The sequence below is a fragment of the Scleropages formosus genome, chromosome 6 (assembly GCF_900964775.1).
Source record: "Scleropages formosus chromosome 6, fSclFor1.1, whole genome shotgun sequence".
Classification (NCBI taxonomy): domain Eukaryota; kingdom Metazoa; phylum Chordata; class Actinopteri; order Osteoglossiformes; family Osteoglossidae; genus Scleropages; species Scleropages formosus.
This window is the reverse complement of record NC_041811.1, coordinates 10,325,557-10,350,399: the sequence shown is the minus strand read 5'-3', so window position 1 is coordinate 10,350,399 and position 24,843 is coordinate 10,325,557. Positions and strand designations below refer to the sequence as shown.

Genomic DNA, 24,843 nt, shown 5'->3' with positions numbered 1-24,843 from the left:
TGGAACATAAGAGAGATTCACCATTAGTGTTCCCAGTTCTATTGTTCTTCCCAAACCAGTCTTGTTAAAATAAATGGCCCCTGATGTTTAGAGAACTTCTCCAGCACCACAGCAGGCTGTTTACAGTGAAACAACAAGGCTGCCAGCAACAGGCATGAACAGCCTTATATGTCCGTGGGCCACGCAGTAATGGCTCCACTTCCTGCTCGTAAACACAGTAATCAGCAAAATGCCCATCTGGGCTGCAGGGATTAGCTCCCAACATACTCCTCCAATCCCACCCTCACGCATTACTGTAGAAACCCATCCACCGGGGTCAAATGACATGCCTTGAAGTTGAAGGGAACTGTGCCAAAGTAGTTCTGTTGGATCACAATGTCCTACAAATATTGAAGGGAACGAGAAAGTTTTCAGTCAACTCAACTGTTGCAGTAATGGAGTTGTTCAGCTCAGCGTATGGAGAACCATCTCCTTTGCGTCTTCAGACTTGGGTGATCTCAAGAAAAATTAGGAGGACACCTGCTGTTTGCCCTTCCTGTTTCTTGGCTGGAGGGCGAGAACCATGTCCACACCCACGACCCCTGATGTCACCCCAGAAGAGTGGGAATGGCAGGGGAGGATTGAGGGGGGTTGTGGGGGCAGCTGGTTGTGATAGGCCCCAGGCTGTCTAGCCAGCTGCCCTGTTGCCATGGTAATGAGAATTGATTCACTTGACAGATCTTGAGTCCTCCTCCTCTAAACCCTCTCCCTCTAATGCCTACACCCCAGGCCTGAAGACACAAGAAAACCAGGGACTGTAGGTGGGGTAAATTAAATGCGCCAACAGAGCTTCCATAGGAGCCATAGAGTTGACATATGCCTTCCCCCACCTCCGCTACATCACCCTGTGTTTTAAAGCCCCTACATTCTGAATTAATCCGAGTCAACGCCTTCATCAAGTTAAGATGCTATTCATCTGAAAGAGCACCTGAGACAAAAGGGTAGACTTCTTAAGAACCACAGTTGAGATACAGTGCAAAACTGAAACAGAATTAATCAAGTCATATCTGTAGATGACATTTCAGCGAAGGTTTTAGTCCACTTGAACAAGGACATGTTAGTGTTATTACTGTCCAAATCTCGTATTTGCATGATGTAAATGTCAACGTAAAACTTAATCCCCTTATGACTGTGTGTTGAGATGTTTCTCCTCACTTTCCTCATTTTCCATAACAAGTCCAAATGGCAAACGTGATGGAAATGTGATTAGAAAAAGGGCTGTTTGTATGTCACTGATTAAAAGGGATTTAAAAAAAATGTTGGAGGATGGGCATGTTTACTGCAGCTGTGGTCCGCGTGTGGCTCTCGCCACGTGCCCGTTACTTTGTGATATGACAGAAGGAGGACCGGGACAAGGACAGAGGGCTGCTCAAGGGGGTGATATTTCCGGGCAGCATGCTCATCCTCTGCGTCTTGCACTCTGTTTGGCAGAGAAAAGCTGAAAGGGGAGGCGCAAAAGGAGGTAAAACAGAGACAGGAAGGCGTAGGAACGCAGCGGAAGGAGCGATAGGAGAGCTCATGTTGCTGTTATGAATGATGCCTTTTTCTGCGGTGAGATACAGATGGCAGTTGGCAAAGGAGATTAGTCTTTTTTTTAAATCTGAACCAGCTAACAGTCTTCCCACACCCCCAGTGCCCTGACCCCTCCCCTTCCCTCCCGAACCCTGCCCCCACAATCCTCTACCCACCAACCAGAGTGTTCTAACCCCCATCTATTCTCTTTTATTCTGTCTTTTCCACACTTTTCTCCTTTCCTTCAGAGAGCAGACACCACCATTCGCCAACACAGCCAGCTGGAAACGTGACAGCGGACAGGACACAGAATTAGGACACAGTGGGTACTCTTCCGGGGAGGGCGCTGTGTCCAAGGGGGTCACTTTGTTATTGAAAAGGTGGTCAAAGCCTTTGGCTTGTATCTCAGATCACTTCTTGGCATGAGAATCTACCAGGCTCCAGTAGAACCCAAGTGTAGTAGTTTCATCAATGTCAGTGTACTGTGCATCTAACACACACACACACGAATGCATGCACACAAAGTGTTATGATGCATTTTGAAAAAGTGGCCAAGTGTTTCTGTGGGGAAAAAACAAACTGCAGAATTTTCTATGTTTAATACGAAAGCAATTGTACATTATATACATATATAGTGTTTGGAAAGCAGGCTGAATTCAGGGACACGGTGCAGAAGTGTCCTTAGGTCTATCTGACAATGTTCTGGTGACTCGTGTTTCTATCCTGTCCAAACACCTACAAAAATTAATTCAGTTCAGCTGGTGCCACTGTAAACTATGCAATGAGTGAGCAGCAAAGAACACACAAACACTTCAGTCAATTTCCATCCCAGTCAGTTGATTTATTGTCCTTCTGCAATGACACCAAACGATTCTTTTTCTTTCTTTTGCTTGCTATTTTAGGAGATGCATTTATCTGTAAACAGTGAAAATGGTAAAATACATTTCATAAAACTCCTAACAAGCAGTGAATGACAAGGAAGAGTGAAACCCTACCTCATTTATTTATAAACATACACATTATTTTATAGTTTTGAGTCTCTCGTATTTACATAGTTACAACCATATTTTCATGTTATTATTATGAAATTTGTTTTTTTTTTCTTTGTTTCTCTTTTTCTTAAGAATATTTACAACCTTTACCCCCCAGCTGCCTGCTGCCAGGGAAACACACGCAGTTAGAACCATAACTTGCTTCTCCGTTAACTGACACTTGAGCCGAATCTGTAACAGCTCTTAACAAATAAAATGTAACACAGAGCTCAGTCCATTGTCCAACTCAAAATAAAATTAAAAAAACAAACTTATTCCAAAAAAAAAAAAAACAGTATTGCACTTAAAATCAGGACATTGGAGGACTTGGGGGGGTGCGGTCACTTTCAGTTGAGTGCAAGAAGCATTCTGCAGCAAGGTCTCTAAATAAATAGGCAAGCCTCTGTACTGGTAAAGCGCTTTCTTTCCACTGAAAAGGGCAAACTCTCACTTACACTGCCCCGTATACTTATGGAGTGTAGACTTTATTTTAACCAAAAAAGTGATTTAAAAAAAAAAAAAAAAAAAGTATAAAAGAAATTTTTAAAGACACAAACACAAGCTTCATAGTTGAGTGCTATAATGTCCTGAGAATACTGTCTCATCCAGTCGAGCTCTAGCTACAATGAAATGCTTATTGGCTTTACAGAACATGTACTGTATGAAGCATATTAAAGTCTTTGGAGATCTGTCCAAGATCCACTGGGAAGAGGAAACATTCAAACACAACAAACTCCCATTTTCTTTTGCTGTTTAGTCTTTTTTCTTTTGCAGTTTAGTCCGTTGACATCTCTCTTCTCTCTGTCCCCACACACACACATATACATACATACATTATATATATATATATAGCGCCGTATTCTTTGGACAAATGTTACAGGAAGGACTCCTCACAAAACCAAGAAAGGAAGCATTGACAGAAAATCAGGGTTGGGTAGAGGGTGGACATCCCCCAGTTCACTGATCCAAGGGATCGCCTACTAAAATGACTTGGAAAGGATGGGAAATGCATTTTGAAATGTAAAAAAAAGCGGCAAAGAATGCAACTTCGTTGTACCAACAGCATTTAAGGGGTTCCACAGGATGAATGGCTGGGCTATTGAAACACACAGTACCGGACTGTCCATTTATCTCTGGGCCCCCTCTTGGAGCCCTGTCCTTTCTCCAGTATGTCCGGAAAAATTAAATAACAATACAATAACTGCTTACAGTGATGGCAGAGGCCTCCAGCTCCCACCTGGGTTCTGGGCCCCAGGGCAGTCCGTCTTGGCAAATCTCGCCAGACCCTCACCCCCACACAAGGGGGTCTCAGTCTATCTGCATGTAAACATCCCTCCAAGCGCCTCCCATCTCTCAAGTCGTTGCAGAGACGGAATGGAGAAATGAAACTAAACACTAAATGAACTCGATTCCCTGCTTTCTCGAGTCTCTGTTCTTTTTCTCTGTCTCTCTGTGCTTGCTGCTCTTACGATGACGAGGACGACGTCGACATGGAGTTGGGCTTCTTTTGGTTGATGAGGTCCACGTACAGTTCTGAGCGCAGGAACCGGGGATAGGAGTCCTTCTCCATGAGGCCATATATCCTCTTCTGAGCCAGATCAAAACAGGAACGTGAGCTGCTTTGCAGGTTGTCCTTGGTGTGCTCCCTAGTGTACGAGTCCAGATTCACCTGGGGGTGGAAGCAGGAACATTAAGATTACTTGGGGTTATGAATGCATTCCAGAGCTATGTTAAACCCAAATGGTATGCTGTTAAAGAGTACTCCAAAACTTAGCCATCTCCAGTTCCTACTCTTCTACCACTGACCCACACAAAAGTCATCACATGTGATTTTAAGCTCACAATGAATTCCTACATCACTACCCCCATCATTACAAATGTGCATTATAAGTGCACATCTTTTTTCAGTTTGGATGTGGAATATTCACTTCTTCACACTGATGTTGAGTTTGGGGGTTGTATCCAGCTTCTCACATTTGTGCTCACCTCTTTACAGGACTGGATAGCAATGTATTCTGCGAATATTTTCTTGGCTTTAGAAGCCATCTTGGACTGCGACTTGATCTTCTTGTACTCCTCACATGCCAGCCAGAATTCCAGGTTCTCTTCGCTGAACTCCGTTCGCAGAAATGCTTTGAAGGCAGCCAAGCCATCTGCAGGGGGGTGGGGGGGGGGGGGGTAGGAGAGGAAAAGAAGAGGAGGAGGAGGGTTACACGTTGTTGGAGAGAATGACGAAACCATGGTAACATCGCATGGTGCGAGGGTAGGACTGAAAATAGCACGCTCTTGACTGAGTCACACGGCATCCGCAAGGTTTCACCAAATGTAGGAGCAACGCATGTGCCACAGACAGGTTGACTGCCCACTATTTCGTCACATTACATAAGTGTCATTTGTGCGCATATCATTGATCGTTCATTCATTCAGTACACAAGTACATTTCTGCTGCTGAGATGCGAGTACGCAGGCATCACCGGCAAAGTCGGGCTGTATTGGCATGCTTATGGTACAGTGATGGATTTGAGGCTTTTGAACACTCAGAACAAAAGAACTGAGGGGAGCAGAGAGTGTGAAAGGGGGCTACACCAAGGACGGCCATCACCTTTATGTTCACATGATACGAGCCGCAGATGTGGTGCTCTACAAAGGCGCAGCAGTGTACACGAGACAAAAGGGAAGAACGACAAAAAAGCAGCGAAGTGTGACAAGGTGGGAGGTGATGGAGGAGGTAGGGTAGGATGCCGTTGCTTGCGGTTCAGCCGCGGCGTATGCAGGTCAACGGGTGTACTTGGCGTCATCGCATGAGGCTAGACAGCATCCGCAGTTAGGGTTTCCCAGCTGCGCGTGAACTCCAACGTGGGAGTAGGTGAAAAGGAGGATTTTCAGGGGACAATAATCTCCCTGTGTGTGTTTGTGCGTCTCTCCCACTTCGGCACAAGCATTCGCCAAGAGGATTAATGTGGGAGGGAGTCGCAAATGTGGAACAGAGTTGCCATTCACCCTCTGCAGCCAGCCATAGGCAAACAGTTACTGAATGGGCAACAAGCAGAAGAGGCATGCATGGCCAGTGCACAAAAATGAAGGACCTTTCTTTTCCTCTGCAAAGCACTGTCTCTTAGAGGTCGAGTGTGCATGGCTACACATTCAATGGAATCGAAACGGACAGTACGTATACAACTGATTTTGATCTCTGTCTTCTGGAAGCGGTGTAGCCCTATTTCATACAGATTTAAACAATTTCAGTTCAGCTGTAAGTACAAATATTGGCGTGGACGAGCATGGTGTTTCTAACGGACTAAGCAAATAGCAGCAGTTCAGGAAAATGATAAAACACGAGTGTAAAAGAATTTGAAACTTACATTTGTGGGCCAGCAGCTTGTCCAAGGACTCGCCCCACTTTAGTGCCTCTTCTGGGGTGGGCCTGCAGATGAAAGCGGAGCGATTCTTTAACAAGCCCAGCTCTGCCAGGTTCCTCATTGTGTGACCCATTCGTAGCTGTGAGCTACGCTCTGCGTGCGTGAATGCGAGAAGTGTCTCTCCTCTCTCTCTCCACCTCCTCTGTGTGTGTGTCAGAGTGTCAGACTGCCCCGATGCTGTGCCTTATTATATCTCCAACTGGAAGGGGTGGGGAGAGGGGTGGAGACTCAGCGGGACTGCTGGGACCGCCCAGCCACCCCTACCTTCGAAGGCTCATGCTTTATTCATCCAGTGCAGTTTAACGACATATAGGGACTCTTTTTTCCAGCTCCAAAGCTGAACATCTCTCACAACACATAGAATTCTTCCTCTTCCCTCTTTGTGTCTATTTTTGCATCTGGTTTACATTTCCCCCCATGTTCGCTCTAGTACACCGTGAACTGTAAGCATGTGCAAAATTGCCAAGATGTCGTTAATTACAAGCAGGTTTGCATCTTTGCAAATCAATTTATATCAAATTGATTGAGAATATTTCATAAAACAATATTTGCTATATAAAATGACGTCATTTTTAAGAGCGTGAAACAACTTGGAGGGAGGCTCTGTACAGGGAAGCTCCAGAAATGTTTGAACCAAAAATCCTAAGATCAAAATCCATAAATCAACTGACAGCTGAGTCCAAAGTGTCCAGTTCCTCAACCTTCTCTCAAGCTGGGTATAAGAAGCTGCTCAGAAAGCTTCACTTTTGACCTCAAAGGATCTGGATGGAAAGTCTAGTCTGGGTCTAAGATGCAGTCTTCTGCCAGGTTTAGCAGAGGTCAAGGCCATGTTCTGACATCACGGAGGTTGTCAAGTGACATATACGTTGGCGTGTTGTGGCTCCTGAGCCACCCGCCACCTCATGCTCACACATCTCTTTCCGTCCACAGAACTGCGGTGCAGAAGCTGCGGTTTTACAATGATAGTCAAAATGAAACCAAATGGGCCCCCACGGATGCTGACTGATGATCCCCCTGACTCGCTTCCAGTCGTTTCCCCTTCCCTTACCCAACAAGGGGGGGGGGGCAGTCATCAGAGACACTTACTTGACAGACTTCATGGCTTTGTCCAGCTTGCCGGCCGGACCACTTCCAGAGGATTCATTCCTCCTGCGCAGGAAGGCCAGGCGATTCTTCATGTCTTTGGCCCTGGAGAGAATACACACATACACACATTCAGACACTCAAAAGGGACACATGAGAAAACGGGGCAATTTCTCAGAAAAAGGTCAGCCACTGGACCGCTGAATCCACAGTGTACCATGACCAACATGAAAAACAAGCCATAAAAGTTCCGATCTGTAAGAGAATGTGTCTCCGTACACTTCCATGTCTGGTGGCTCAGTGCAGAGTGGTGCGCTACACGCCGACAGCTGCATTCGAGTCCCGGCACGAGTCTACTGCTCGCTGTAAGTGAGCTGGATGGAGGCAGAGCCACGGTATCCCCCCGGTCACGCTGCGGGATACAGCTCCGGGGACAGGTGTGGGCGGGGGCGCAGCTGTTAAACCACAGCCCAGGGGAATGGTGTGGTTCTGGTTCTGTGGTCACTTAAGACACCAGGCAGCAAACCACTACTACACACACTAACAAAGCGTTACAAAACACATGTGTATCTCCGAAGTGAAATGAGATGAAGGGAGGGACCCCCTCGAGAGGCTGAAATACTGCAAAATACAGAGCACTTCCCCCTTTCATTCCCTTGATGCTACTTTCTACAGATGTCAGTCCCCCGAGGCTCCCTGACCCCAGTCTCACTCTCCCCACGGGGACGGCACAGAGCGCCAACGAGTGGAAGAGTGCCCCCTTGTGTCTGCTGCCTGCCTGTGAGCTGCAGACAGGATGCAGCCAGGTGCTGATCATGACCCGGCCGGGCAACACGCTACGAGGAGGAGGAGCACTCATCTCTGGGTGTGGATGAGACAAACACCAGCCAAGAATTCCATTCAAAGCAATGGCTTTTCTCCATCTGTACAACTGGATCATTTACTGCAAGAGCTCAAGTTAAGTAGTGTCTGAAAAGGGATCACTAGAGGGAAACTTCTGGGACTTGAACTAGCAATCTTTGGGTGACAAGATCATACCCTTATCCGCACAGCATCTGCAGCTTACTACCTACCATCATTCTTTTACTGCCTGTTTTGTAGCAGCACTAAAGTCAGCTTATGTCTTCATTTTATATTTAATTATCTGACACTTTTCTACAAAGCATCTTATAATGTTGAGCTACTTACAATTCTTCATCTATTTGCACAGCAATTGATTTATACCCTATCAAATTAGGGTTTGTACCTCAATCAAAGGTACTACAGCAGGAGGTGGGATTTACACCCTGGTCCTTTGAGAACAAAGGAAGTGGCTCTCACTGCTACTCCAACTGTTGGCCATTGAGAAGTGTTCTTGCCTTGCTGGGGAGAAGTTGTCTCTTCACTAATAAGAGCCGTCCACCGCGGACTTGCAAATGCTTCCTCACACACTGGGATCGCGACAGGATGGGATAGGCAAGGGTGGGCCGAGATGATAAAATATTTGTCAGCAAGTCTGAGCCATCGCGGCGTGTACAGGAATGCCTCCATGGCTTCTCTCCACTCGCCTCCGAGGCCCAAGTTACGCTCGGAGTGTCGCAATTAAACGGAAAGGAATGCTAAATATTTGCTTGTGAAAAGCCATGTTTATCCCTTCCCCTCAGAGAGCCTTTCTTCCAAACAAGATGACGAGAGCGCAAGAAAATATTATTACACACCCCGAATAACATCTTTTTTTTTTTTTTCAGCAAAATAGTCTGCAGCTGACAGGGCCTCTCAGAACCATTCGTAATTAAGTCAAAAAGAGGACAAAGGGTAAAAAAATGCAGTTTTCGGAGATGAAGGATGATGAGTGATCCATCCTCTGGGAAAACATGCTTGTAAATCAGCGAGGAAAAATGCTGCTTCTAGGTCAACAGACTGTAGATGTATTACAGTCACAACAGTCATAAATTTGTGGGGTAACAAAAACTTATTTTAGAAAACCTTAAGCAAAAATAAAGACGGGAATGTATTTTTTCACTATTTTTAGCCCCTGTGATTTTGCTTTGGGCTAAGCAATGGCAGTGAGGGGGTGGTGGGGGTGTTTCACCTCCCGCTCCATCTCAAAAGACCCTTTTACAAGGGCTGGAAAATATTTCTGAGCCTATAATAAAATCACATATTATTTCAGTCTGGTTTCGACACAAGCGTGTAAATCTGGCTAAATGGAAAGATGTGACATAGTTTTTCTTCCCCCCCCTCCAAAAGCATAGCTGCAAAGTAGAGAAGAGAAGTAAAGGAAATTTTTAGCTCTGTAGAGCCCCCTCCTGTAATTCTGAGCGCTCTGCATGTCCGCTATCTCAGCCGCATTCCTTTGCGCTATCAGTGTTGAAATTTCTTTTCCAAAATTACAGAAAGGCCACTTAAAACTGGTTAGTGCAGTGTTCATCAGCAACAATAATCCAGTGTAATCCAATAAAAGTGTCGACTTGACCTTGGCATTCTTCTTTATGCTCTTCAAATGAGCGCTTAAACATGAAGTGTGCACTTTAAAAATTATTAGAATTAGTCATGAGATCGGCCCTGTCTGCGGAGGTATTGTTCAAGGGGTCTCGAACCAACACCCTGCCGTGATATATGGTGACAGCTCTGTGACTGCCCCAAGGCCCCTAATGAGGGATGAATGAGGCAGTTAGACCCCGCCTTCTGGTTGCCCCCCCCCCAACACCAACCACTGGGAGCAGGACACATTCTGCACGGGTCTGCCACAATGTCACGGACCACAGCCCGGTCCAAAACACGTCAGAGGCTTGCCGTCTGGTTTTGCTTTGGATGGGCTGAGCACCTGAGGGCTACGGGCCAGCGTGACCACCAGCATGGCCCATGCAGATTTCTCCACCTGCTCCAAATTGCCCTCTCCTGATCAAGGGGGAATTTACATTTATTCATTTAGCCAACACTTTTCTCCAAATGTTAAGGTTATCACAAGCTTACAACTATTTACACAGGTGGGTAATTTTACTAGAGCAATTTAGGGTAAGTACCTTGCTCAAGGGTACTTCAGCAAGAGGTAGGGATCAAACCTGCAACCTTTAGGTCCCCACACAACAGCCCTAACCACTACACTACCAGCTGTCCCAGTAATGTGAATGTTGAAGTGAGACATTTCCAGTTTCCAGTTTTCACAGAGCACTCCCTTTGCTGTGTGAGACATGTGTCACCCCTGACTAGTCCTGGCTCTCCCCAATACTCGACAGTGTCCCGGCTCAAACGTTCCTTAAGTGAAGGCATCCATTGCGCTATTTAGAGCCTCTGGGCAAGTCATTCAGAAAGAGGTCCTGTTCAGCAGAGATGGGACCCCCAAGGGGGCAGCTGACACACAGCGGCCAATGAGAAGCAGGGATGAAAGCTGAATTGCAGCTGCCATTCACTGTAAAGTGCTGTGCTCTCGTTCGCCCTCCACTGCAGCCAATTTCACCGTAGTTTGGTCCCATTTACACAACTTTCTGCCACTCCTGGAGAAAAGGACCCTGGGAGTCTCAGATCACCCACCCAAATGCATGGTGGAAACCTCCTCCTTGAGCCCTGCCTTCGCTCTGCTCTTCTTTCCTTGGTTCCCACCTGCCAGTTCCAGAGCTGAAGGAATTTGTTGTGCCCATGTAATCAAACACGGCCCTAGGCAGGACGAGGTAAAGCACCGTGTTCCGAGGCCTGAACCCTTCTCACAGAAGGGCAGCAGATCACATGCATCCCTAAGCGCAAAGGGAGGAAGAGCAAGAGAACATGCTTTTCCCCAAAAAGAGATCATGTGTGCAATCAGTGCTTCTCCTGCAGTAAATCGGTTTTGCCATGTAGGCCTTCCTCGTGCACAGCAAAACTGCAGTAAATACACCAGGACTGGCTCTCCAGGTCTCTTAGAACCCATCAGCCACAAGACATTGCATCAGCCATAAACCACCAGAAACATATACTTTCACAGATACACACGCCCCACCCATCCTCTGAAGCGAGGTCTCAGCAACCCTGGGGGAGCGGGTGTCCCTACCTTTCTAGGTACTTCTCGGAGAAGTCGACCATGGCGTGGAACATGGGAGATCCAGAGAGAGCGTCGGTACACAGTGCTCACATAGGGCTCACTGGCCGTCACATTCCTTCTGACCAGCTGCAGCGCTGCTGCAGACTTTTATAGCGCAAAGGGGGGGAGGCTGGGGGTGGGCTCTGACCTCCTCCAATCAGAGCGCGGCATTTGATCCAAGTGAAAATAATACACTGTCCACAGCCCTACAGGGCTCCAGCTGCAAAGGGCATAAAGAGGGCCAAACATGGGTGGTCCTCAATACAAAGACAATACTAAAAATGATAAGAGGAATAGTGGGGGCAGGAAAGAAACCACATTCCTGAAGACAAAAGGAAAAGTGAAGACTTGCTTGAAATTATTATTATTATTATTATTATTATTATTATTATTATTACAATTAGTCAACACAGTGGTGCTACAAGTAGTGCTGGTGCCTTACAACTGCTGAGTTATGGGTGTCAATAATGGTTCAAATCCAGCTCTGCCTTTATGTAGTTTGCCTCTTCGTTCTGTGTTCATGTAGGTTTTCTTCAGGTGCTCTGGTTTCCTCCCACAGTGCAAAAACATGTGTTTCTGTGATGGACTGGGGTGCTACCCAGGACATACCTTGCCTCACACCCTGTGCTTACATGATAGGACCACTGTGACCCTGCAATGCACAAGCAGTTCTTGACAGCAGAGGGATTATTTTTATTATCATCGCTTTAAAAAAGAGCAGGTATTTTTGCACCTTCTTAAAAAAAACTGAAAAAATTCGTATGGTGCGCAAGTTAGTTTATGAGTCTAGAATAGGTGAATTAGGTTGTTATTTAAATGTAAAAACTGGGCCTTATTTAATTTCACGTCTCAGAACAAAACAACAGGTGTGCATACACCTGGGAGTAACAGTTTCAGCCATAATAACCCCTTGTCTCTTGGGTTTCGGGGGGGGGGCGGTTCTGACTTCACCTGAGGCAAGCGGCACACCTGGAGATGAGAGAGGATGTGACGACGGAAGGCAGCCGTGTCACCTCGGCACGTTCTGGAGGCTCGGTGGAAGAGGAAGAGGAGGTGGCGTTCTGCCAGCCCCCCTCAGTGAGTTCCTTCCCCTGCTATTTGTGGCCCATGTAGCTGTTATCTGATCATTTATTTGCTTAGCAAACAGACGCTTTGTACTCACATGGGCCTCTGCAGGCGAGTTAAATGTGATGAAGAACATGCGCGTGAGCGTTTGAAAACAGACCCATTGCAGGTGTCTTGCAGAAAGACACCCCTTTGAGGTCCTTCCCTGACGATTAACTCTTTTGGATCAGGACGGTTATTATTATTTAACAATTAAGCTGATGCTTTTCCAACATGACTTTCAATTTTAGACATGTATATGAATCTTAGAACTGTGTGCAAAGACAACCATAAAGGCATTTCTACAGCTGCTTAATATTTACTGTATCAGCTCAGGGCAAGACAGGAGGGATTCAAACTCAAGTCCTTCAAACACAAGGTGACATCTGTAGCTGCTATGCCACTTGCTGTCCCTGTTCACTGTAAACTATTGCCATCTTTCAAATCTGATCCTTCACTAGCGAGAAGTGTAAAGAAGTGTAAAGTGTAAAGAAGTGTATGCTAAAGCCAGTTTGGTACATTGATCTTTAAAATGCTGGACATAGGTGTCCCTGGATTGAGGGCCATTGAAGTCTGGATTTCAGTGAGTCAATTTGAAGCTGGGCTGCTTAAAAAAACTGCTTTCTTTCATTGTGAAATTGTCAAAGACTGGCTGTACTGGGGAGTACTGGAGGGTACTGGGCGGGGTGGGGGTGTGAGGGACATGCACATAGAACTGGAAGGTTGCTGGATCAAGTGTTGTTTCCTCATACTTCCCTTCTCTATTTGCCCACCCCAGGTCCACTTTCCCATCTACATACACACTGATCTCCCTTTCTCCTCAAAATACGCAGCTCCTACCATTTCCAGCATGATTTTCATTAAAGTATAACATAATTCCATGGAAAAATATGTACAGTATGTATCAGTAACAATCGTCACAGTACTAAAATTGCCTTGGAAAAAGCTTATGACAACAAATGTAATTCCTTCGAAGTACACTATATCCCAACTAAGTTGTAATGGCCACTTAAATTCAATTTTGTAAATAAGGTAAATTTGCTAAAGTGAATTAGGTGAAACCAAGAAGGGTTGTGTCTGGACAGAGTCGTCATGGATGAAAATCCCCTGGCCGCTGACGGCCCAGAGGTCCAGAGGTGCCGGTTCTTGTCTAAGCTGAGTTACAGCTGGCCTTTCTCAGCCTTAAGAACAGTAATCCCGCAGCGCTCCCGACGCAGCTGCCGACACCAAGATCTGACACGTTCGGTGCAGACGCAGACTAAATAACGGCCAAGCCCTCGGGATGAAAATCACACGTTAGTCCAAATCACTGTTTGGGTTTTCAATGGTGAGCTTTTGACCACAATGGTTATTTCATTTAGTCTGTGCACTAAGGGCGGCTCTTTGAGCTTGGACTATGTGTGCTCTTATATCGCCATCCCGTGTTCCTGCGTGAGGCCGTGGAATGTTTTAGGGTGTCTGTGGGATGCATGATGCTGATTTACAGCTGCAAACATAAACAGAGAACATCTGGTCCCCTCGTTGTGTACTCCACTATCGATGGACATAAAAAAGGCTTTAAAAAAACATGTTTTTTAGGATGGTAGACACTTCAAGAAAAAAAAGCATAAAGATGAAGTGGAATTTTAAAAAAAAAGTCATGTTGTACGATAAAGTTCAGTTTCAAGTTGTCCCAGGACAAAAAAGGTACAAGAAAGCTATCTTCAACTCTGAGCCTCCAGAGCTGCTTCGTTTGGAATTCCACAGGAACACAATGTGTGGAGACCACGATGTCCCCGAACAATCAAGAATCCAACCCTTCACAACATTTACCTGTTGAAAGCACATCTGATCAATGTTTGTTCACCTTACCAATTCACCTAGGTCTTCTCTGCATTCCATCGCACCTGGTGTCTCAACACCCCCACCGACCTCAGTTTTAAATATCTTTATAAATTGTGCAAAGGTAAATGCACAGTACCACCAGAAAGCAGGCTTGCTTGGGTCAAAAAACACTGAAACTGGACATCTTAAGAACAGACATGGGTCTTATGAACTGATGAGCCCAAATCTGAAATATTTGCGCCTCAGCTGCTGAGTACTTGTAAAATGTAGAGAGTGAGCGCATGAGTTGTGCCTGTGTGGTACCCTCTTGTTCAGCACGAAGGGGCAGTGTAATGATGTGGGGCTGCTCTGCAGGTGACTAGCTGGTGATGTTTACCAAGTCCTTGGTAATGTTATCCATCATGTCCATTGTAAGATACTTCAAACATATAACATTCCATCACGGTTACGGCATGTCGGGCATTCCTTCATTCTTTAAAAAAATACCAACCCAAAACACACTTCAAAGCTGTGCGGCCAAGAAGGATAGTGAAAACCAGTTCAAATTCTACTGACCTGGATGCAGAATGTCAGTTGTTTGAAAAAAGCAGTTTCCACCAGGTGTACTCAAACTTTTGACTGGCACTGTACGCCCTCCATCTCGTACAGACAGACTGCACTTCAGCTAAAGCAGAAGACATTCCAAACATACCGAACAACTGCGCAATTTGAACGTTCTTCCAAAATGGCGAAGTCACAACACAAATTGTTTAGTTCACGCGCAGCTGTGAACTGGAGAAGCGGATTCTGTGTGAAAGACGGAGACAAGGCTGTGTGAACGCTTACAGTGCTTCTCCTATTCGATGCGCGATGCAGGTCGACCGAGTTGATCTCAAGAAGAGCACTTCCAAAAGGAAATAGGACTGCGGGTTTGATTCCATCAGGGCCCTGAGTCAGAGGAATGCAGTGATTGAGCGATGAGTGTGTGAGGATGTAAACGTGCCCTGTGAACACCTGTGGGGTCCAGCTCAAGTACAGCTGTGATAGCAGGACACCTGAAGGTTCCAAATGAGTGATTCTGCCCAAGAGGGAGCACTGAAAGATGATGACACACCAGTCCTGGAGCTCCACAACCTCCCCCCATCAGTGCGTTACGTGAATCTGAGTGTGCCATCGTATGGCTTGCTATGAGGTGAAGAGGGGGACGCAGCATCATGTGTCACTGCACTGTACTCTTTCCACACACAAAGCGCCTGACATTTAGGTTTCGTTCAAAGTGCCAGTGCAAAACGCCCCATATGAGTGACACCGATCTTCCTGAGTGCGCAAAACTGTAGAAACGTGTACCATCATCCAGCAGATGAATCAGCTTCTTACAGCAGAGCCCCATCCTACCAAAACCCAGTCGCCAGTTACCCTGGGCTATTTTCAACATGTTGTGGCACCGACAATGAAGTCAGTGCCCCCGCCTCCAGAAGAGCCATATAGACACACACAAACAAGATGAGTGATGGGGATCCACGGGGACTTACAGGTTCTTCGATTTCTTCTTCTTGGTGCCGTCGGGGCCGACGTCGCAGCTGCAGTCAGATCCGCCGCTTAGCTGGGGGGGGACACACAAGGAGAAGGATTTGTGTCATACGGCGTCAGAGTTGTACTTGGCTTGACTGCGGTCGTGGTCAAAATATGGTTGGGATAGCGTGAGCTTGTCCTCCACCCCAACGGGAAAGACGTTCACTTCCTGTGCGGCTGTGACACCCTCCCTTAAGTAGGAGCTACTATACATGCATGTAACACTAATACACTTGGTCATATTATTGACATCAGCCATGAGGGGGGGTTCCAGCCCTAGCTCTGTGGGGGTCAGGTGTTGCATTACACTTCCTCTCACCCTCATCTCTGATTGGTCAACGGATCAGAGAAGTGGCAGGAGGGGCTACACCAGGGCCACTGACCTAAGGCCAACCAAGAGGAGGTAGTGGTTCCCAGGGGGGTGTGTGTGTCATACTGGGGCATAATGGGTCCATTGTGTAGAGAGTCACACACCCGTACCGGACCAATAAGTACACACAGTGTGTACTCTGAATGTCTGTCATCAGCACTATACAATATATGCCCTTCTCAAGAGTATCTGTGAGGAACATTGTTCCTGTAAAAGACTCCTTTTCAGCTGAAAACAATATTTCCCAACAGGAATCTGAAGCACCTCCGCTGTGTGTTTCTTAACAAAGCCTGGTCTGGGTAGTATTAACAATGAACACTGTACTGTGTGTTTAGGACCCACCGTTCTGAGACTCTCCTATGTGCTCCATAAATTTGCACCTCATCATCTCTCACGAGCAAATCAGTTTTATGGGCAGCTATTAATGTGCACTGGCAGAAAAAGAGAGAACCAAACCAACTGTTTGGCAATCACATGTCTGCATCTATAGCTCTTTGCCTGTTGTGAAAATTTACTTTTGATTACTCTATGTTGCTTTGGAGACAAACGTGTGCTACATGAATGAATGTTTAAGTAAATGTCTTTGTACAGCCATCAAAGAGCAATCAAACTCTAGGTAAACGGAGCGATGACCTCCGTTTGGACGCGGTGAAAACACCGGCACGATGATGGGTGTTCCTCAAGTGCGGACTCCAAGCATCTGATGACATGACCCAAGCAGGGGCCTGCATGAGAATCGCTTGCATGCTCTCAATTCCATCCCTAATCTGTGCTGTTCAAAGAGCTTTATGGGGGAGGAGAGTAGACAAGGGTGGGGGACAGACATTCGGAAATAATGTCGGCGCTCCGAGACCTCCCGGGAGGGGAGGTATCCAATCTAAAATTCTTTCAAGTCTGTTTGCTCCCAAGTGTCACTGAACCAATGTCGGGCAGCTTGGACGAGGCCATAAAAACACCCGGAGAGAACAAAAATACTGCGTCACCTGGACCCGGCACACAACCTAAGCGCAGGGGAACAGATGACTAAAAGAAACGCGGTGAGTGACGGCACGTATTTTCTGAGCCAAAGGGTGGCCTTTGAACCGTCCGAGACCATGCTTTCATTTTTTTTTCTGGTGGGACTGTGTATTTTTAGAGCAGCCAGACAGTTGAGATGGGTCCAGCCCTGAACAGGAAGCAAAAGCGAAGGTTTGAAAGGAGCCACACAGTGAGGTCTCAGTCAGTGACATGTCACGAGGCGTCGTGGGCCTCCAATCTGTCACACGGTCCGGCTCTGCACATCAAAGTATCCACAGAACAGGGGCGGCCAGTAAGCTCCATACCTTAACCGTTCCATCTCAGCTGATGATGAGAACAATGAAAGGGTGACATGCCCAAAGTCCCCAACAGCAAAATAACTCAACAGCAGGAAAAACCATCAGTGTTGGCATGCGGATCTCGGAAGTGCGGGAGGAGAGGAATGCGAGATGTCTTCAAGGCCCTGGAATCCCTGTTTTTTCATCCAGAGCCAGGAAACGGGAAGCCTTGTTTCCCTTTTCCAAATCACGGAGAAGCTAGGACCACTTTGGTTTCCTCCCTTTCCTGGGTAGATGTGTAAGAGGTCTTCCTCACTGGATAGTCCACCGTGTGGCAACATAATCAGATATGGACAATTTTTTTTTTTAATGATACATTCTTCTGTTGCAATTTTTTTCCCCTGAAAGATTTAATCTCAGTTTCCTGTTATTGCTACAAGTGGTACACACATAGGATCAGTTCTTACACTTGCCTGAATCACCTGTTCTGAGAGGAAGACGGGCACCTGCTGAACACAGACAATTTTTACACTTCAGCCGAAGCAATTCAGGTGTGCATGACTCCGGGGTACAACAGCAGGGAACCTCCTGGGTGTTAAAACTTCTGCATTTGACTTGCTAAACATTCCTTAAAACTTGCCAGTGCTAGCAGTCAGGCTGTGACACACACACACACACACACACACACACACACACACACACACACACACACACACACACAGACTTATACACTTTCAGGCACTTGCACACACTTGAGTTGAAGTTCTGTTATTCCCTGCTGTCTGCACCTTTGCGTCATTCAGTTACTGTAAGTAAAGTGAGAATGAACCTTTTCCACTGCCTCTCAGACATATGGATCACCGTTGTTCATTTCTAGGATGCCCTGTGAACGTACAGAGCGCGTCGGAGAGCTCTTGTACCCAATAGCCGAATGAAGGCTAAAATTATCCCCTGGCCCAATGGCAACAGCGATGGCTATCTACACAAACAGTGCCGAAGCCGAATAATACACTATGTGCCAAGGTCTACAGACGGAGGCTGGGGGTAAGAGCATGACCAAAGCCCTATATTTACATTTATTTTATTTATTCACATAGCAGACTCTTTTCTCCAAAGTGACGTAGAAATCTGAGCTAAAGTAGAGGGGGCGCGAGACATCCTAACCCCCCATGACATAGGGCCATACTGTGGCCTGCAGTCTGCCTGTCAACCATCCCATTTCCCAAAGGGGGAAGATGGGGAGGGCCCAGGGCTACCACACACACACACACACACACACACACACACACAGAGTAGTAAGAGAGGTAATGAGGAGTCACAAGCAGAGCCATAAACAGTTGTTCAGTGACCCTGCTTTAAAAATATGAAGCATGACCTTTCTTGACCGAAAACACATGGGGAAAAAAAGCACCTGCTGCACGAATGGATTACTCCATGTGAGTCTGTACCCAGAAGAGGGAGGGTGGTCCACTTCTGACCACTTCTCAATTCCTAATTTTCTGAAATCTCTATATGTAACCAAAGTAACAGGTTGGCTGTTGAGAAGGGAAGGTGCAGAAACTGTGAATGTACACATCCGGGAGTGCACACTCCTTTCAGTATAGGCTCCCCCCAGCTGTTTTCTGTCAGAATTTGGATCTTCTTCCAGTTCCCCAGCACCCCAGACACAAAAGTGTTTTTGGGACAATTCAAGTCTCCCAGTTGCATCTCCTTGACAAGGTCTCTGTTTTCATTCCATGCCGTGGACTGTGTGAATGCGCCAAACGGATGTTTCCTCTCATTGTACAGCCAGAACAGGGAGAAAGGCAGCTGAGAGCAGGGGATGTGTGGGGGTGGCGTGTAGAGGCCCCCCAACAATACACCCATCTTTTCAGTTTAGCCAGGACTGACACTGAATCCTGATTGCCCTATTTCAAGATGGACCTTCTGTGGTGGGACACAAGAGACCCTGTGACTTCTGTGCAGGGGTCCTAGGGGGTGTAAGCAGGTTAAGCACTGAGGTTTTCAGCTTTAGACAAGACCACCCTTGGAGAAAGATATGTTTGAAAATGATATTCCACCTAAACTGGCTCAGGGAAAGGACCTTCAGGAGTTTCAAAACTGATCTGTAGGTTTTTTGAAACCCAAGAGACACAGTGTTCTTGTACAAAGCAAGGAACTTACCCTGGATTTTTAGACATGTCTGCAGTGTATATATTACTGTATTGTCTATACAGTGTGTTTTTCCAAAGGAACTTACTTGTTAAACATCCGATAGGGACCTGGGTTTGAGCACTTTCCCATACTGTAGTACCCTTGATCAGGTTACTTGACTTGAACTGATACAGTAAGAATACCTTATTGTGTCAGTGTGTTAGTTGTCCTAACACTAGAAGTTGCCTTCGACAACGGTGTCAGCTAAATAGTAGTTAATACTGGCATAGCTGCTAGGAACGTTTCACCTGATGGTCTGTTTTGAGTTATTCTTCAGTGGGGCTTCTCAGTGGAGGCAAACCAACAGTCTTCACCTTAATCCTCTTCCTGCTACCATAACAGCTTCCATGCAAAGCTTTCACAATGAATCAAGCATCAGTTGCCCCAAACCAAGTTTCCATTATGAGAACTGCGACAATGAATAAGTCTTCCCAATAAATACACAGAAACGGAAGAATAACAGCATCGTTCTATGTTTTCCCGGACAAGCCGTCTGGGATTGTTCCATATTTGGTGGGTTGATGAGGACTAAGATCATTTCCTCAGTGTTGCAATGACCATGGCCTAGAGACAATATCACTTGTTGAACTAATACGGAAGACGTTCCTGACATACCGGGCATTCAGCATTACAGTGCTGTAAAGCTTCACATTTTTTAAGCGCACATTTCAATCGTCCCCTCAAAAGTTTTTTCTCCGGGTGTTATTTTACACTTGCAGGAGATGGCTGCATCCTGCTTCTGATGGGCCTTCCTGTGGCACCGGATGTTTTCCAACAATGCAGTCAGGCAGTTTCAGGAGACCGGTTTCCTCCCTCTCTCGCGCCCACCTTCCTAGAGGGATGCAAGGCCACTGGAGACCCAAAGGTTCTCGCAAAGGGGTCAGTCCACAGTTTGGCCTCTGGAGAAGCCATGTTCCCAGAAGTACTGATTCCACGAAGCTGCTGGTTTGGGTTACAGGAACCCAGCACAAATAATGAAGTTAAGAGGAAAACCCATGGATTAATAGAGGAAGTGCACTGTCTGGAACTGACTATTTCTCCAAGGAAGGAAGTGAGACTGCAGAAAATGGGGGTAAACCGTACCCCGAGGCAGAACTGAGGAAGGTCCCATGCTCACTTCTGGGACAAAGAGGGGACAGGCTTCACAATGAATGGAGCAAGAAAGGAGACATCAAACACAGCATGGAATGGACTCTAATTCCCGATATCTAAACATGGCGTGGAAAACACCAGCTACTGATTTGCTGTGCTGCACGTCCTCACGTCCACTGTCTGGGGTCTGAGGTCCACATCTAAGCTCCCCTACTTCCCTATTTCCCTATTTCCACAAGTGCTACAAGGACGGTCTCATGGTTCAAAGGAAGTCGTCCGGATCGCTGTCTATGCAGACATGCGCAGAACTACAGCTTGTTGCTCAGGGAGCAAACCCAATAAAGACATCTGCAGGCTACAGCTTTCTTAAAATTCATTTCTCATGAAATCGGGAACATTCTTTTCTAGGACATAAGTGAAAGCAAATGTACTTCTGTCAGGCCCCAAAAGACCCCCTTGGCACACAAAAAGTAACTAGAATCAGAGTAAGTGTGACTAGAGATAGAAATGTTACAGTCAACATTTGTGCTTATATGGCACGTGGGTAACAAGGTGCAAAGCAGAGAAGAGGCGAGAGCATCTCTTAACAACACCCAGCACGTTAGGCTGGGCCACTTTGTTTAGATAACCATGGCAACCAAGGTAGAGGTGCCTAGCTTCTGTCTCCTTGCATGGCGATTGTTTATAAACACATGAGGTGGGAACGAGATCCGCAATCCAGCGTATGTTCCATTGGCCTTCCCAGCACTGAACACCCAACACACCGTGCAGCTATGGTAACGGGTCCCACAAACTCCAGTACAAAACAATCCGGCCTCTCCGCAGCCCCGGTCCGGGAAGAAGGGCTACCAACGTCAGCGCCGCAGGCCGGCCCCAGCAGCAGCTGCCTGGAAGACGTCAGGCAGAGACAGCCCGGTACAGCGGTCCGCTGTCAACTTACGGTCAGGTGTTGCGCACTCCAAGCGCGTGAGACCGGAATGTGACAAAAGCACTGCGTAAAATGGAACGGGGTGAAAACATGGAAAAATCAGCTCACCGGTCACTGCACAACCAGTTGATGATATTTATCACATCGATGCTGACCTTCCCACTTCACCAGCACCCTTTGGTTTGGGTTGCCTGACAGACCAGGACAAACGCTACACTTCATACTCCTTGCACAATCTTAATTCCTCCCTTGAGCCATCAGCACAAATCACACTTGGCTATAAAACAGAGAAAACAGCTGCCTGCAAATAAGCAAAGGATTCATTAACATGGGATTACACTGGCTTTGTAGGGGGGGCTTTTTTTCCTGCAAATAGACATGGAAAATTTAGTATGTATTCTTTTTTTTTTTTAAACAATAGATGGTGCATGCTTCCAGGTGCTTTCAGTCCCTCCAAGCTCTTGGAGCAGCAATATCTCTTAAGATACAGTTCAGATGCTACACTGGTTGCAAGACCCAATCCCATGAGATACATCTCTCTTGGATCTCAAAGCATTTCATCTACTTTCTTCCTCTACCAACCCAAAATATCTCACACACAGGGCCTTTTGAAAGATACAGTAGTCTGTATACATTAGCACTTAAGGAAATATAACAGTTTTGCCAAGTGTTACAGATGATGTTCCCGTTACATGCACTCTGCACGCCAGTTCCGGGATGACAGGCATTGTTCCTTACACATACTCCCCTACAGTGTGCCCCGCAACCCACCCAAACTATGAGGCTGCATTGATGCCTTCTGCCAAAGTACATGAGCCACTTAACGGTGTACGTGACAGAAAACAAGGGGAGAGCTGGATGATCCCCAACATCTGAGGAAAGTTATATAACCATGCCAGAGAGCTGCACTCAAAAGCTTGCGCTAGCGAACAAGTCTGTCAATGGTGTTCTGGGCTAAAAAAAAGAAAAGACCATTTCAGATTATTCTATTTGCCTGACCATGAATGCTCCCCATTCAAGCACTTCTCCGCTAGATGCCAATACTCTTAATCTCTAAAACGGGTCATGGGAAGCAGGTAGGGTTTGTCCTGAAGGATGCAGACTTGTAACCTGAAGGTCGAAATCCCAGGAGGGACCTTGCTGTAGCACCCCTGAGTGCTTGACCTAAATTCCTTGATAAAAATATCCTGCTGTACATGGGTCAAGTGTGAAGCGCTGCAAGCCTTGTAAAATGGAACCTCCCGCTAACTATATTTAGATGTGTTATTTTGTTATTTTCTGCATCAAAAATAGTGCCTCGCCTTTTCCAAACCAGGTGTCCGCGTTGGAGGCCATTCTAATCCGGTGGGAGGGATTGCCCCATTCAGACCCCTCGGACATGGTGTGTCCTCAACACAATCCGGTGGCACGCTCCCTGCTAGCATGCATGGAACTTCCCACAGTTAGTGCCATTGTCCAGGAGTTGGGCTGGGGGTTGTATTTCTAGGCATCCCAAATGAACAGGATGCAGTGTACAAATACTTCTAGTATTGCTACAGAAGGCAGATTGATTGATCGATTGATTGATTATGTTGCATCCAGAAGTAAGACCAACATGGATGTGTATAATATCCAGACACGGGCATAAAGTATAATGACCTCACGTGCACTGTGTATTTGTAGTAATTTGCAGAGTGTATTTGTAAGTGTACAGTACAAACTGGAAAGTACAGTGTGGAGGTGAAACAATGAACACGGTACACACAAGTGTATTTCCGCAAGGGTGAAAAGTGAAACACGGATCTGTGAGTGGGACTCAAATAAGGACGTGTGATGAAACACCGGACTGGAACATTGGACTTGGACAGAAGCACAAAAGGCAGGCATAGAAGGGACAAGCACTCGGGCCTGGAACATAAATACCTACGGAACGAGATGTGGGAAACGCCTAAGTAACCAAGCTTCACAAGAAAATCGCAATAGAACGTTGATTAAGAATCCGCAATCTTACTTTGGCTGTTCGTTCCTTTCGTATGTGACTGATTACCAAATTGTAAACAGCTGTACGGGCCTGGACTAATGGGTCATGACCCACCGTCCCTGTGGGTCATTTCACATTATTTATTTATTTGTTTATTTATGTATTTATCTGTCAATCTGTTTATTTTTGTTTTATTTCATTTTTTTTAATCCTCAAACAATTATATTTCTTAAAGTCCACCAATGCACAGTTTCTCTGTGTCACATCCCTGCCAGCCAAGCTCTGCTTTATGCCCCTTCAAGTGGTCACATGACACATCAGAAGCAGAGGGTAGTGGACAAAGACAACCATCTCTACTGGTCTTATGTTGTCCTTCAGTGATTTGGCTTTTCCTACATCTTCCAAAGAGTTATCCAAGGATTCTCCTCTTAAAACTTTGTACTCACACATACACAAACCCTCCTTTTTAAAGGTCCAGAACTACAAGGTATAAAGGGTTTAGAGGGTCCTTGTTAGTTGAAATGTGTAACAGAAAGGCAATGGAGCTGAAAATGCAGGAATGATGTTACAATAGAAAGATGACACTATGTAAATTCTGTCATATCTGATCTCAAATTTACTCTGGGTATGTTGATGCTGTTTGCAGCCCTCAGGGAATATGACATCACTTTGTTCCCGCTGCCATCAGCCACCAGCTGTTTTTCTGAAGTCATTCATCGGAAGGCAAGTTCGATCCCGCTAGCACAGGTATGAATCGGCTGACAGTGTACCGCAGAAAAAAGCTATGGGTCTCTGGTCTTGAGGACAAGAGTCTGGAGAAACTAGTCGGGGCCCGTAGATCACCCAGCGTATGAGTGCTTTATTGTTCCTCAGAGGAAAACGTCCTGTTTCGGATTACAGTGGTGCATTACTTCCCCCCTCAGTAACTTGTGCAATGTGGCCTTCGTTAAAAACTGTTTTTTTTTGTTGAGGTCTTCCGTCTCACTAGGCTCTGTGGTCAAGAGTCTCCAGGAGAGCAGACAAGAGGCCCAACTGCCCTTACCAACAATCCCCACAGTACTGCCAGTCCCCGTTCCTTCCTTGGAAGGGGGGTTAAGCATAAAATGGAAAAATTTATGGGAAAAATTTGTGCTGCAGATCTGAAATGCAGCAGATCCTGACCCTTCTGCTGGAGAAGAGACATCCTCTTCCGAAATGAAGGATAAGCATTCTTTTCCTGAGGGTAGCGTGCACTTAGAGATAAACACATTCATGGCATTACTTGGCTGGCACGGTCATCTCTTAGTGCCATGTGGCCATCTCTCAATGCACATGGTCATCTCTCTGTGCTGCATGGTCATCTTACGGTCATCACACTGCATCAGAACATGGTCTTACTTAGAAACATTAAACTGTCAGTTGCTGAATTC

General features: G+C 46.3%; 1 protein-coding gene across 4 annotated transcripts in view; it reads right to left on the bottom strand.

The window, feature by feature from the left end:
- Positions 1-2,367: 2,367 nt before the first annotated feature.
- The window catches only part of LOC108927203 (regulator of G-protein signaling 3-like), a 77,455-nt gene continuing 54,979 nt past the window's right edge, over positions 2,368-24,843 (bottom strand). For 3 of the 4 annotated variants that reach the window (XM_018740325.2, XM_029253171.1, XM_029253173.1), the window contains 5 exons: positions 15,557-15,627; positions 7,085-7,186; positions 5,942-6,003; positions 4,569-4,735; positions 2,368-4,251 (listed from right to left, as the gene is read on the bottom strand). In XM_018740325.2, the coding sequence (XP_018595841.2) occupies positions 4,048-4,251; positions 4,569-4,735; positions 5,942-6,003; positions 7,085-7,186; positions 15,557-15,627 (606 nt within the window). In that variant the 3' untranslated portion in view covers positions 2,368-4,047. Of the gene's footprint in view, positions 4,252-4,568; positions 4,736-5,941; positions 6,004-7,084; positions 7,187-11,087; positions 11,210-15,556; positions 15,628-24,843 lie in introns of those variants that run through there. The other variant, XM_029253174.1, reaches the window with a different exon arrangement.